Source organism: Lycorma delicatula, chromosome 10 (assembly GCF_047948215.1).
Source record: "Lycorma delicatula isolate Av1 chromosome 10, ASM4794821v1, whole genome shotgun sequence".
In the NCBI taxonomy this organism is placed as follows: domain Eukaryota; kingdom Metazoa; phylum Arthropoda; class Insecta; order Hemiptera; family Fulgoridae; genus Lycorma; species Lycorma delicatula.
The window spans coordinates 58567250-58582179 of NC_134464.1; the positions used below are offsets into that span (position 1 = coordinate 58567250).

Sequence of the window (14930 nt, forward strand, 5' to 3'; positions counted from 1 at the left end):
CAGGGTCTGAAACCTTCCTAGTATTCTCCTAACTCTTTCTCGCGTTGTGAACCAATCCTGTTAAGGATGATTCTTGCAAGAATTTTGTATGTTGTGTCTAGGGGTGAGATTCCCCTGTAGTTGTTAGGGTCTGTTTTGTTCCCTTTTTTGTGTAGCAGATGGATGAGGGCTATCATCCAGTGTTCTGATAGTTTTTTGATCCACTGTTGATGAAGGACAATTTCTGTAGATCTTCCTACATGTTTCCAGATCAATATAAAAGTCTGATCTCTCACAGCTTGGCAATTCTTCATTTCACGCAGTGCTTGGTAGACTTCTTTTATTGTGGGAGGAATGATGTTTTCTGATGTTGTTGTTATCAGGGTGTTGGTGTTGAAGTATAGGAGTTCTGTTAGTTCTTCACAGTTTAAGAGTTTGTTGAAATAGTTTCTTTAGTTAGGATTCTGCATTGTCTATATTGTTACAGGCGATTTTACTGTTTTCATTCTTTATTAGTAGGATATTAGGGGTTCGTATTTTTGAAAGTTTTGAAGTAGTCTCTCGACTGTGTTTTATTGAATTCTTCTTCTATTGATTTCAGTGTGTCTTATGGTGTTGTCTTTTTATTCTCCTTAGGGTTTCAGTGGTTCCTTTTCTTTGTTTTGCTAGATTTTGGAAGGATGTTTCTGATTTTTGGGATTGGTGAAATAGCCATGCTCATTGTCTTTTCTCCACTGTTTCGTCGCATTCACTGTTCCACCATTGATGTTTTTAATGGGATTTTATTGGGGCTAATTCTTCTGTGATTTGCTTTAAGGTTGTTGGCTAGATCTTAGAGTTTATTCATGATGGCCTTTTGGTAATTTTTGTTCTTGTTTAGTTGGGTAGGGTCCATTTTTCATTAGTTTTAGGGGCTTTGATTTGTTACTTTCTTTGGGGAGTAAATTTAATTCTAATTTTGTCTACATAGTGTCTGAGGCTATGTCTACTCCTTGGAGGATTTTTATGTTGTAGATATCCTTGTAGTGGTGTTTGTCCATGACAACAAGGTCTAATTACCATTCTCCTTCAGTGTAGTCATTATGTTTCCAGGTTTTGAGTTTTTGAGGTTATCTCTTGAAATATGTGGATTTCAAGATTAGGATGTGGTTTCTACAGAGATCAGTGAGTAGTATCATATATATATACACGAGGTCTGTTCAAGAAATACGTAGACTGTTTGAATTGCTCGGGTCCAGTTGGTTCCAGTCAATTCCATTTGGTGTCGCCATGTTCGTACAGATCATCTGATTGCAATGCAGTTTTTAGATTGCAAATATCATAGTTGCTTAGCTACGCAGTTGTTTGTGAAGTGTGTTTTTTCATTTGGCAGATTTTAGAATGAATGACTTGAACAAGCAAAGAGTTGCTGTGAAATTTTGTGTTAAACTTGGAAAATCTGTGAGTGAAACTTTTGATATGCTCAACACGGCTTACAGCAACATTGCTATGAGGTGTGCAACATGTTTTAGGTGGCATAGATGTTTTAAAGATGGTCATCAGTCAATTGAAGACGATGGGCATCCTGAATGTCCTTCCACGTCAACTGACGACTCACACATAGACAAAATCAACACCCTGGTTCGGGCAAATCAACATCTGACCATCAGAGAGCTTGCTGAAGTGTGTGGGATATCAGTTGAATCATGTTACAAGATTTTAACCAAAAAATTGAAGATGCACCACTGGTTTTTTCATCACGACAACGCTCCAGCCCATTCAGCCCTCAGAACTCGTGAGTTTTTGGCCAAACACTCAATCACTGTTCTTTCCCACCCACTTTACTCACCTGACCTTGCCCTTGTGACTTCTTCTAGTTCCCCAAACTCAAAAGACCTTTGAAAGGAGGAAGATTTGAGACGATTTCCGAGATTGAGGCAAATGCGACGAAAGAACTGAAGAACATCACAAAAGAAGTGCTCCAGGACTGTTTCCAAAAGTGGAAACACCATTGGGTTAAGTGTGTGCATTGGGTTTGAAGGGGACCCAGACAAGTAACTTCTAAATAAAATACATTTTGCTTTATGACGTTAGTCTACGTATTTTTTGAACAGACTTCATATATATAAAACTGAAATTAAACTTTTTAAGATTCATGTTATTCCTTTCTGTACTTTAAAATTATATTTTAAACTCTACTAATGTAAACTACCTAGTACAGAATATTAAAATAAGACATACTTACCTTAATTCTATCGTAATAGTACGTTCACAGGATCCTGCATCCTCGGTCATGATTGAATTCATTTTATAAAATTGCACATTAAAATAAAAACATTAGAAATATTAAATAATGATATATACTTGGAAATAGAATAAAATCATTCACTTGGTGTATTGTTTGTTATAGTAGTATAACAGAAGGAAAAATATTTTTTAAATTCATCTGTTTTATTGGATCATACATATGCTTAATTTTCATTGCTACATCTTCATAAGATAACAATAATAAAAAACTTTACATATTCTTATGTATAATTCTTTTGTATTTCATAATTAATTCTTGTTTTTATTAAATATGTATTTATTTGAATTCTTTATTTTTATTGTTGTAGTGCAATCTATAAAAAGGTTTAAATAAATCATATTTATATTACCTATATTATTTATCTATATTTTATCTATTATTTTTATCTATATTATATTGTATTATTATCTATATTATTATAGAAGAAACAATGAACAGCATAGATGAAGTCCTACGCAAGAACTATCGCATGAAAATAAACAAGAACAAAACAAAAGTAATGAAATGTAGAAATAACAAAGATGGACCACTGAATGTGAAAATAGGAGGAGAAAAGATTATGGAGATAGAAGAATTTTGTTATTTGGGAAGTAGAATTACTAATGATGGACGAAGCAGGAGCGATATAAAATGCCGAATAGCACAAGCTAAACGAGCCTTCAGTAATAAATATAATTTGTTTACATCAAAAATTAATTGAAATGTCAGGAAAAGATTTTTGAAAGTGTATGTTTGGAGTGTCGCTTTATATGGAAGTGAAACTTGGACGATCGGAGTATCTGAGAAGAAAAGATTAGAAGCTTTTGAAATGTGGTGCTATAGGAGAATGTTAAAAATCAGATGGGTGGATAAAGTGACAAATGAAGAGGTATTGCGGCAAATAGATGAAGAAAGAAGCATTTGGAAAAATATAGTTAAAAGAAGAGACAGACTTATAGGCCACATACTAAGGCATCCTGGAATAGTCGCTTTAATATTGGAAGGACAGGTAGAAGGAAAAAATTGTGTATGCAGGCCACGTTTGGAATATGTAAAACAAATTGTTAGGGATGTAGGATGTAGAGGGTATACTGAAATGAAACGACTAGCACTAGATAGGGAATCTTGGAGAGCTGCATCAAACCAGTCAAATGACTGAAGACAAAAAAAAAATATATTAAGCATGTGTAACATTAAAGTTTTGTATTAGATTCTGTAGATATGTCCAGAATGGGTATTTTGATTTTTATAAATGAAAATAAAGAAAATTTAATTTTTGGGAACCATGTAGCTATATCTTTTACAGATGATGATTTAATTAGCATAATAACAGCTCTATACAAAAAAAAAATCTGTACATGTTTTAATTTACTATCTCACTTTAAGCCATATTGATTGCAAGTTTCAGTTTATTTAAATAAATCTATGAGATTTAAGTGAATTTTATTTTAAAATGCTGCATGGAACCAATTTCAAACGATTATTTTTTCTTAATGGTTTATTGCATATTGCCAAAAAAATAAAAGTAATAATACTTTATTTTTTATATTGTAATATACTGTGTTACATTTTGTAATGAAGTGGAATCATGTTATTTATAGTTAATTCTGCTTGACTTTGGAGCATCTCGAGCTTATACAAAGGAATTTATTAACCAGTATATAAAAGTTATAAAAGGTGCTGCTGATGGAGATAGAGACAAAGTGCTGGAAGTTTCTAAAAAGATGGGTTTTCTTACAGGATATGAATCTAAGGTAAATGAATAAATAACAGATAGTTATTTGAATTTATTTTTGAGATGAAGCATGAATAAAAATGTTAACCATCATTTTTACTTCCTTGTATGAAGTAAAGGAAGTATTTTGATCATGAAAAATTTAGGTTATCAGATTTACAACAGAAATGATACAACAGAAATATCCATTTTAACTAGTTTCAGTGTGATATCTGTACTACGTATTTATGTATGTATATAAGTACGTCTGTATCATAACCCAAAAACGATTAGCTGTTAGATGTTGAAATTTTGGATTTAGGACCATTTTAACATCTAGTTGTGCACCTTCCTTTTTGATTGCATTCGACTGAACCAAAAATATCCAAAAAAAGTAAAAAATCCAAATTTATTTGGATTTTATCTTAACTGCATTAATAAGCGCTCATTGAGATCTTTTCAACAATATATCATTAGTAATACTTATTTTCATTGGTTCCAGAGTTATAGCCAAATAACATTTTAATTAATGAAATATTTGGATCTTACAAGGGGAAGGCACATCGGTTCGAAAGAGATTTCATCTCCTTTTTTTTAATTTAAATATATTGATTTATTAATAATTATTAACCTTCGATTATAAAAAATTTTTACGATAAATAATAATTCAATAATAACAATAAAAATGAAAATATTAATGAAATAATTTTTTTTTCTTTTCATTTAAAAAAAATGTGTGTGTAATTTAATAAACATACAAGGAAGTCATGAGGTGCCCACATGATTTTTTTGTGCTTTATGTGAGTGAAAGTTTCAGGTTTTATTGCTTTTAAGTGAAGTTATTAGTAATTTCCTTTATTTTCTTCTGCATCATCTATATCCTTGTTAAAATCATATAATTCCATCTGTGTTTTGGTCTAGTCACCTTTGGACGTACTAAACATCCTATCGAATTCAAGTAAGATTGTATTACATCATGAAGTCCTACCTTTCCTCTAATCCATATATTTTTCTTTTATCTTTGAATCTTTTTCATTACATTTCTCTAGTCTTTTTTTTATGTTTCTCTTAATGCTTTTAACCTTAATTTAAAAATTTTCAGCATTTAACCTAATATTTAGTAGAAAGTAATAAATGAAGGTTGTTCTATTGATGATAGTTAACATTGTCACCACTGCTGTGCAGATTTCTATCACTTAAGGAGCTTTGGTGTTGTTTCTGTACTTTTTAAAGTAAAAAATAAAAATTGAGGATCTCCTGCAACAATTAAAAATCTTACAGACTAAGAAATGAGATCTACCATTTGATTTCTTAATGAAAACAATATGTAACTATGTGAAATTCATAAAGAGATTAACAAAGTTTATGATATTAAAATAAATCTGCAAACCCAACAGTATCAAATGTTTAATCCCACAATAGAAAACATTGATGATGAATTGAATTGGGTTCCCGGTTGTCATTATAGATGATTTTCTGTATCATGTTGATGAATTTAACTAGCAAAATCATCATCGCACTTTGAATAACATCCGTGAAACATTTCCTAGTCTTCAAAAATTTGTCTGACTCGTGTTACATGCCTACTGATTAACACAAATCAAACCGAATTGGTGTCTTATTTTTTTTTGAACATTGCAAAAAGGAAAAAGATGAATTTCTCAGTGCATTGTGACAGGTAATTGGGTTTCCTGTGCTATTTTGAAAAACAAATACTGTTCACTTGGCATCATCGTCATTAAATATTCCAACCCAAATAGTTGTTAACAAATGCTTTTTACTCAAAAAGACAGTGATTGTCTTCTTCTCATTATAGTAAAAGGAGACAATAAATGACTTTGATATATTAGTGATTGTATGAGATTTTTTTTTACAGACATGGTCTTTCTCCACAACACCTTACCCCAACGTCACATTTGATCATGGCATCATGTTTGCTCACTACTATCCACCAATACTAATTAGTTACTACATTACAGAATGGTTTGGCAATGAACAAGTACATCAAGAATCTACTAAAAAACTTGTTGCAAGTTACTATAAGCTCATTTTAACATTAAGGGTAATTGCATAGGAAAATATCCAAAGGAAAGAAGGAAAATAAAAAAAATTTAGTAATCTTTAATGGTTACTTTGTCACTGTAAAATAGGCACTGTTTTCTGTATAACCTTTGTACAGTGTATAATTAATTGTGTTTATAAAATTTACTTTATATTTTCTTCTTTCCCTTTAGTTAATTTTTCTATGTAGAAGCTAAGTGACTGCTTCCTTTCAGCTCTTTTTCAATTGTGAACAATACTCCTCCCAATGAGGTTTGCAGTTTCTGAGTCAACGCCAAACCATCTATGGTGAATAGTTAAAACTTCCTGTTCAAATCCCTGAAGAAGCTGAATTACACAGGCAGTATTTTAAGACTGTGTGATGTAGAAAAGGGTCATGTTAGCAGACATCAGGCCTCCTCCATGATTAGAGATTGCTCAGCATGATCGCTTAGTGTTTCACAATATTAATAAATATCTATTTGTTTCCTTTAACTGTTAACTCAAGTGATCATTTTTGGTCCCAAAGTTTGTTACTGTGACATTTCAAGTCAAGAGTATCTTCTTAACTGAATTAGTATGGGTAGCAAATAAGTTGATGGCATTTTTGTCGTGACATACATGAGAAATTGTTCTTCAATCTGTATTAAAATTGACTTAAGCAATATTTACACGCTTGGCTTTATTTTGACTGATAAGCACGTCAATTTTTGGACATTCAAGATTAATAATGATAGTTTCATGGATTATAGTTTAAGTAACTATAATCTTTATAATTTTAGTAACTTGTGAAAATTTTTCATGAATATCATTAAATGTGTGATACCAATCCTGCCACACAAATTCATTGATGTAAGGTTGTAAATCATCAGTAATGACATCAGACAAGGTTCATTCATCATCATGGATGTTCTCCCTCTCTATGTTATATTTTCAACAATTATCATTGTTGTTTCATTCATAATGTTATTGTAAACTTCTTTACTCTGTTGTTCTGTTGATGAATTGCACATGGATATCTTACCTTACAAAATAAATTAACAGATTTCAATGTATATAGTGTATATTTTTTTAACATTTTATTGTTTGTCATAAAACACAAAAATAATACAAAGACTTCTGTAGCAATGAAGCTTTTTCAGAGTTTGATAAAACTGATTACTGTAACTGCTTAATCTTAAAGTGACCAAGGTCATTGACATGTGTTACAGCAATCCATGAACGGCAACTATCTTCCATTTGTGATCCTCATATAATTGAAGTAAATAATTAAAAGTTTATTTTCTGATTAAGCCAGAAGATGAATTGAGTTGAATTAGAGGAAATTTTCACTAGAAGTTCCAAGTGGTCAGATGGATGTGTTAGATTTGCTTAATGAGAAATTACTGGAGAGGATTATTAAACATACTATCAATATAAAATATCTTAAATTTAATGTTAATTATGAGAAATTATAAAAAGTTACATACTTCTTTATTACTCTCACATATGTATAAGATGTAATTTCTTTTTATAATGAAATTATTTAAGGTTTTCTGATAAGGGTGTTGCTCTACTAAATTCAGTGTACTTTTCAATATTAACAAAAGGCATGCCATGTTAATTAATTATTATTTCACTTCCTTCTCTGAATATAAAGTACAGATATTAAAACAAAACATGTTGAAATTCTAGTGTAGTTTAACTATTAAAAACATTTTAAGAAAGAAAATTTATCTATTTTTTGTAGGTAATGGAAGAAGCACATGTGGATACCGTAATGATTCTTGGTGAAGTATTTAGAGAAACCACCGGTGAGTTTGATTTTGGAAGTCAGGATACAACTCGACGAGTGCAACGCCTTGTTCCGACGATATTAACGCACAGGCTTTGCCCTCCACCAGAAGAAATTTATTCATTACACAGAAAATTATCTGGTGTTTTTCTGCTTTGTTCTAAATTAAAAGTTAAAATGAATTGTCGTCAAATGTTTCTTAATGTTTATGACAACTATAAAATTGATTGATATTAATTTTTTGTTATTTATTTATTAAAAAAGTTAGTTTATGAGTATAATGTAATGTTATGAAATAAATTATATTTTATGAATTGTTTTTATTTAATCATATTCCCCGCAAAATTAAACACTAAAATTATAGTAAAGTAGATTTTTTCTGTTTATTGTAATTTTATTTATTTGATCTTTTTATTCTGAATTTATGTAGCATTAGTCATGCAGTAGATCTCTAAAGTAAAATTGATACATTCCACTTGACCTGTATTACTAGCACATTCAATAAGTACTTATGTATTGGATTGTGTTTTTTTATCTGTTGTAAGAATTACATAGGTTTTTTAAAACCCTGAGGATAAATAGTAATGGTAATAATTAGTATTTATTTAATTTAATTAATTAGAGTTTTATGGATTTCAGTCTCAATTTAGATATAAAGTTATGATGTATTTTTACAACTTCCATTCTTAAAACTTCATCTCTTTTTGCCTCGTCCTTTAGTCCATTGAAATAGATTATACCGAAGTCTTTAATTCTCAGGTTTTCATTGTTTTTATTTCCTTTTTTAATTCTCATAGGATATGGATTTAATAACAATTGTGTGAGGGCATGTAAAACTGTATCAAAAGTATTTTTCTTTGAGTCTGTTGTAATTTTTCTCATTGTTTAGAATTATTAACCATTAATAAACTCTTTCTATTAACTGAAAAGTAAATTGTCAGTCAAACAGCTACAAGTTGATTTTTACTGTCAGATTCAATACTGCAGAATTATTATCCATCTTATTTGAATAATTAAATACTCTTTTTTTTAATAATTAGAAAATTGTTTAACATAATATTATAAACTGCTGATTTGCCAAATAAATAATTCCATTTTTAAAACCAATAAATCAATTGAATAATCAATCGCCTGTTAGTTTTGGATAACTTTCATAGTGGAACTATCCAATAAATGAGCACTTACACTTTCAAAACATAGAAACACTTTCATAACCATAAGATTGTGAGCAAAGCTTTCTTTCTGAAGTAGTCATAAGTTAAATTAAAAATGTAATAAAATTCGCATTAGTATAGGATTTTCTATAATAAACTTCTTTGTATGTAGTTTATCATATGTTATCCTCTGTATATCGATCGACTATTCCACAATATGATATTTTATGGAAAGACTATGATCACTGCATCACATTTATAAAGTTCTAAAATTAATAAAACAACTGATATTACCCACTAACTGTAAAATTAACACAGATTTTTTTTTTTTTTTTTTTTAATGTAATTTCAGCTGAAATTTACATTACAGGAAAGCAATTAGAGTATATTCTGTTTGTTTCTTTGTACGGCCATTGGCCACTAATAAATGCACACTGAAAAAAAACCAGACCCAGCATTCAATCTGCAAATTCAAACGTCTATAGGAAAACCAGTGTATTGCAGTAAAACTCAGTTGAAATTTTAAAAGTGCAAGAATTTAATATTTAATTTAGTTACACATCTAATATTAAATGTGTCATATTTAATTTCGCTGATTTGTATGTTTACGTCTGTACATGCTATCAGAAGATAGATTTACAGTATTTCTGTCATAGATAACAAATAAAAGTCAGTAGCAAATGTAAATAGAAATGAATGTAAATGCTATAAATTTTAAACAAGATTGTACAACCCTAAAAAATCAAAAGAACAATTTTTGATGCAATTTTTCAAATCTTCGTTCTCATAATTATTTTTCCCCCAATCTCAAGTTTTCTTTGCTCTCACTATCTTATCATTTGATAGAAAATCATTATCTCATCATTAAGATAAAACTAGTGCAATTATGAAAAAAAAAATTTAATGTAGATGACACATTTCAGTGTAACTGGAGCAAAAGATCATGTAATGCTATACCATTTAATATCATTGGATAAAAAAAAATTAATAACATATACAAATGTTCAATTCAATAGCCAAGTAATAACATTAGACATAATATCACAATTCACAAACAACGTAAGATTATAGTAAAATTATCAATAACAATAAATAAAAATAGAATTATATATATATATATATATGAAAAAGATTTAAAAAATACTAAATTCACTTTGAACCATTATCTTATCATCTCAAATACTGTAGGGTAAAAGTAAAGAAAAGAAAAGAACTTTCTAATTAGGTTATTAAGTTTGACACTTAATAATTTTCAGAATAATAAACTGTTCATAAAAATGACAGTTGATTTCATATATAATACACCACAACACACAAACAACAGTGTACGTGTATACAATTGACAATACAGTTTTTAAAACTGTCTTCCATGTGAAAAATATTTACGATATTGAAACTTATTTTTACATACACACAAACTGTATATGTACATACAACACCCTTAACAACTCTCTCTTTCTTTTTTCCTGTTTAGCCTCCGGTAACTACCGTTTAGATAATTCTTCAGAGGATGATATGTATGAGTGTAAATGAAGTGTAGTCTTGTACATTCTCAGTTCGACCATTCCTAAGATGTGTGGTTAATTGAAACCCAACCACCAAAGAAAACCAGTATCCACGATCTAGTATTCAAATCCATGTAAAAATAACTGGCTTTACTAGGACCCTTAACAACTGTAGATGTTTTAACTGTACAGTTGTATAAGAAGTACAATTGTTATAAGCTTCTGATTTAAAAATCACAAACTACTTAGTTGATCTGAATTATTCTTTTACCATTGAATTTAGAGGAAGGTTGTAGTCATAACCCTTTCTTTATAATTCCATTACTGCATGAGCAATAAGGCTTAAACCAAAAGCATGTAATTTTTTACAAGCAAATGCAAATTACTTTAATTTGTGTCCATTATTATTAGGTTATTGGAGTGGACTTATAGCCACTCCAATAAGTGGAAGAGTTCATGTGCAGCTCGCCTAACAGTTGCTAAGGGTTAAATAAAATCTAGAAGATTCATGACTTAGAATAAGATATTTTATGAAAATATGATAATTTTATTTGTTACATGGAAATTGAGTTATAAATGCTTACAACAGAACTAAGAAAGGTTGAGGCTAATGAATTAGTTCTCAAGCTGTAGTAAAATAAAAATTTACAGGGTGCACCTTGAATGATGAAATTTATTGCATTCTTTTGTCTGTCAACATTATTGCATAAGACTGTTAAGCAAAACAATGCATAACATGAATAAATTCTGTTATTTAGCGTTTTCATATTCAACTTCAAGAAAATTAATTGCAAAACTTGAGGTAAAAAAAGACTATTTCACATACCATTAACTCAGTAACACCAGTAAATATGTTAGTTACTTAACTCATTTTTTAACTATTACTTAAAACTGCAAGTTTTAAGCTGAACTTCTTAAAAGCCAAACAAATTCAATAAATTTACTTTTCAATGGATTAACTAATACACAAATATATTTAGCACCTGCACACAATAGTGACATTATTGTAAAACAAAATGTCATTACACTTCTAGACAGCGATACAAGTCTAGAAGGGAGTGTTATAATCAGTTCAATTTGGGCAAATCTGGTTTTCACCAGATCTTGACAAAAAATTGGATGGAAATTTTCAGATGTTAATTTAGTTCATATGTATGTATGTTTGGTACCTTTAAATCACCTTATATCTCCAGAATTACTGGACCAATTTTGACTAAACTTTGTCAAATTATATTTACATATAGAGCACTGATGCCAATAAATTTTCAACTTAAAAGATCAGGGAGTGAGGATATAGAGCGACATCATTCACAGTATCTTCAGATTTCGCCTAATTAAGGTAATATTTTTCTTGGGTACATTTATTAACAATTGTAAATAACAATATTTGCAAAATCCCACTCTCACCCTAAAAAAATGCTGTGTAGTCATTTGCTATGTTATGACATTTAGTTCACTAAATGTTATATTTTTATGATACTCAAATATATATTTCTAAATATGTATTGTATTAAAGGGAAATGGGTCTATGGAATAATTCAGCACTGTGGCATTTCTTGAATATTGAAATATTGCTGAATTCAATTTCATATAGTAAATGCCCAGTGACCATAGCTGAATTAAAAATTTTCATTGTTGGAAAGGTGTGTATGTATAATAAAAACTAAATTCCTCAATTGGAATAATTTTGAAAGTAATTTTAATATAAACCAAACAGGATATTTTTTTAGTTTCTGATAGAATGACAAAAATACTGTAACAGTTTTGAAAACTGGCAACAAGCCAATACACAACTGTCAGCCTTTGTGGCTGAATGGTAACCAAAAGGCTCTAAATTTGAATCCTATTCAGGATGAAGCAGTGTGGGGAAAAGGCCAGTTGTGTGCTGTGTGGCTTGGTGGACCACTGGTCATTGAGCAGGGCTTGTCCTTAATGAAAATGAATATTCTCCATTGAACACCAACAGGTGCAGTCAGGCAGTCGATAACTGCTAGAAGGTGGCCCCCTCCAGCATGGAACTGATATGATTGCTATTTCCAAACCAAATAAGAAGTCGGTCGTGGGCGACAGGTGGCTTGTATACATAGAATGTGATGCCCGCCTTGGTTTCCCTGTCACTGGTATACCATGGGTCAGTTCTGGGATATGTCTGGATAGATGTGGTGCTTTTTGCTGCTACCACTTTCCCAACACTGACTTACAGGTATACGTGGATTTCTTGGACCATCTATTTGACTGCATTGCAGGATTTCGAGGTTGAGGATCTTGGTTTTGGGGGATTTTAATGCTAAATCCCCTGCTTTTGCTGGTGTCCAATGGAACACATGCAGTAATTATCACGGGGATTTTAGCAGTGTGTTAAACTTGATGTGTATCAACAATGGTGATTCTAGATCATGTCTTGATTTGACATTCGTAAGCTCCCCATATGTTGGCTCGCTGATCTTATGGCGAGTCTTTGTAGAAGAAAGTCTGAGTGTTCATTCTCTCATTCTGATAGAATTGCAGTTGCAGTCCAACAACAACGACTGTTTAAGAGGGTATCCAGGTATGGATGTGCTAGGTTGAGAGAATCGATTGCGGTCAGCCTCATTGGCATTTCATCCCCCCTGCGCTCTCACCAAACTTGTTACTGAAGAGTGTGATTCAGCTAGTCGACAGTTTAAGAAAATCTGCATACCGGTGGTTCCCACAGTCGAGCATGAGAAGTAGGTGTCAAGCCAAGCGTAGGATATATCAGCAAGCGGCCAGACATCACAGTCACAGCCTTCATGCTGAGTCGGCATGAGAAGAGTACCTGTTTGGCCAGCGCAACTACAAATTTGCAATCAAGGAGGCCAAGAAAGAAGTGTCAAGGTCTCTCTGCCAGGAGATTGATCGCAATGTGTGGGCGGACGGCTTCAGGATAGTTATGGGACGTTTTAGACGCCGTCTCCCCACTCTCACAGCTGCCCAAGTCTTGGAGTTCTTCGGCACCCTCTTCCCGAGGGCGGCTGATTCCCCCAGGATGAAGATAGTTGCGAACAACCTGCCGTTGTTCGAGATACATGAACTCTTCACAGCTGCACGAGGTACGAAGCTCACAAGAATCCGGAACCGGACGAGAAGTTGTGAACATCGTTAGGGAGGTGGTTTCGATTCCTGTACTTAATAGCATGAATACATACCAGACGAGTGGAAGATCTATAGATTAGTATTCATCGATAAACCTAGTGGTCCTAGTGAAACTACAACTTACCGACCGTTGGGCCTGACTAACAGCTTTTGTAAGTTGTTCGAAAAGTTATTTGTGGCTAGGCTGCAGCAGGAAGTCAAGGTAAAAGACGGTCTGAGCGACATGCAGTACGGCTTCAGGCAAGATCGTTCTACGATGGACGCTGCGAAACACATTATGGATTTGGCAGAAAGGGCTGCCATTGGGACTCGGCGTTCCAGGAGTATTCCGGCTGTGATATTCCTTGACGTCCAAAATGCTTTTAATTCTATTAGTTGGGCTTCCATCTTCAGAGTCCTGGATAAATGGCGCATTTCCCCGTATCTTCAGTGAATTTTACAGAGATATCTCCAGCGCAGAGAGGTGGTGTACGAACTGGGAGACTAACATCTATCTTTCAATGTACAGTGCGGGGTTCCACAGGGCTCGGTTGTTGAGCGCTGTGGAATCTCGTATATGAGGGTGTACTTGGCCTGACTTACCCCGAAGGAGTCTCAACTGACGCATATGCTGACGATTTAGCTCTCGTAGTAGTTGCCAGAGTGAAAGAGATGTTATCTCGAAAGCGAACCGTTCAATAATTATTGTTGACGAGTAGTTGACTAAGCAGGGTTTGAGTTTATCTTCCTGCAAAACTAAAGCGGTAGTCTTGGCTGGAAGTGAGGCGGCTAGAGCCTATGCGTTTGAGGTGAAGGGGTACTCCACAGTACGGACAATGAAGTAAAATACTTGGGTTTCTGGATCGAGCGTAGGCGATCATTTTCTGCACATGTCGGCCAGGTTACGAAGAAGGCTGAGAAGACCATCCGGACTCTGAGTAGGTTATTCACAAATGTGTGTGCCTTAAATCTTCCAGGCGTAAAATATACGTACATGTAGTTAACTCTATAATTCTTTATGAGATCTCTGTGTGGAAAACCTAGAGTTCGAAGAGTAATGTACGCGCATTGGAGGGTTTACAGAGGCTTATGGCCCTGAGAGCGTGCTCCATATATAGGACTGTCTCTAGTGAGGTAGTCTTTGTTATAGTAGGAACGCCACCAATCGAGTTGCTTACTAAAATGAGATGCACATATTCAGGTATGAAGAAAAGTAAGGCGTATGACCTTTTGTTAGAGCGATGGCAGGTCCGTTGGAGTGAAGCGTCAACCTGTGCGTGAACTAGATGCTTGATCAGTGAGGTTAAGCTATGGGTCCTGAGGGGATTTGGTGAGCTCGGTTACGAGCTCACACAGTTCCTGACGGGCCATTGCTGTTTCTGCCAATATCTTCTCAAGTTGAATA

The 14930-nt window shown here is 32.7% G+C and overlaps 1 protein-coding gene across 4 annotated transcripts in view; it reads left to right on the forward strand.

The window, feature by feature from the left end:
• Coq8 (ubiquinone biosynthesis protein COQ8, mitochondrial) overlaps window positions 1-8087 on the forward strand; it is a 39684-nt gene extending 31597 nt beyond the window's left edge. For 3 of the 4 annotated variants that reach the window (XM_075377742.1, XM_075377740.1, XM_075377741.1), the window contains 2 exons: window positions 3847-3999; window positions 7729-8087. In XM_075377742.1, the coding sequence (XP_075233857.1) occupies window positions 3847-3999; window positions 7729-8004 (429 nt within the window). In that variant the 3' untranslated portion in view covers window positions 8005-8087. The remainder of the gene's footprint in view (window positions 1-3846; window positions 4000-7728) is intronic. The other variant, XM_075377743.1, reaches the window with a different exon arrangement.
• The last annotated feature ends 6843 nt before the right edge of the window (window positions 8088-14930 follow it).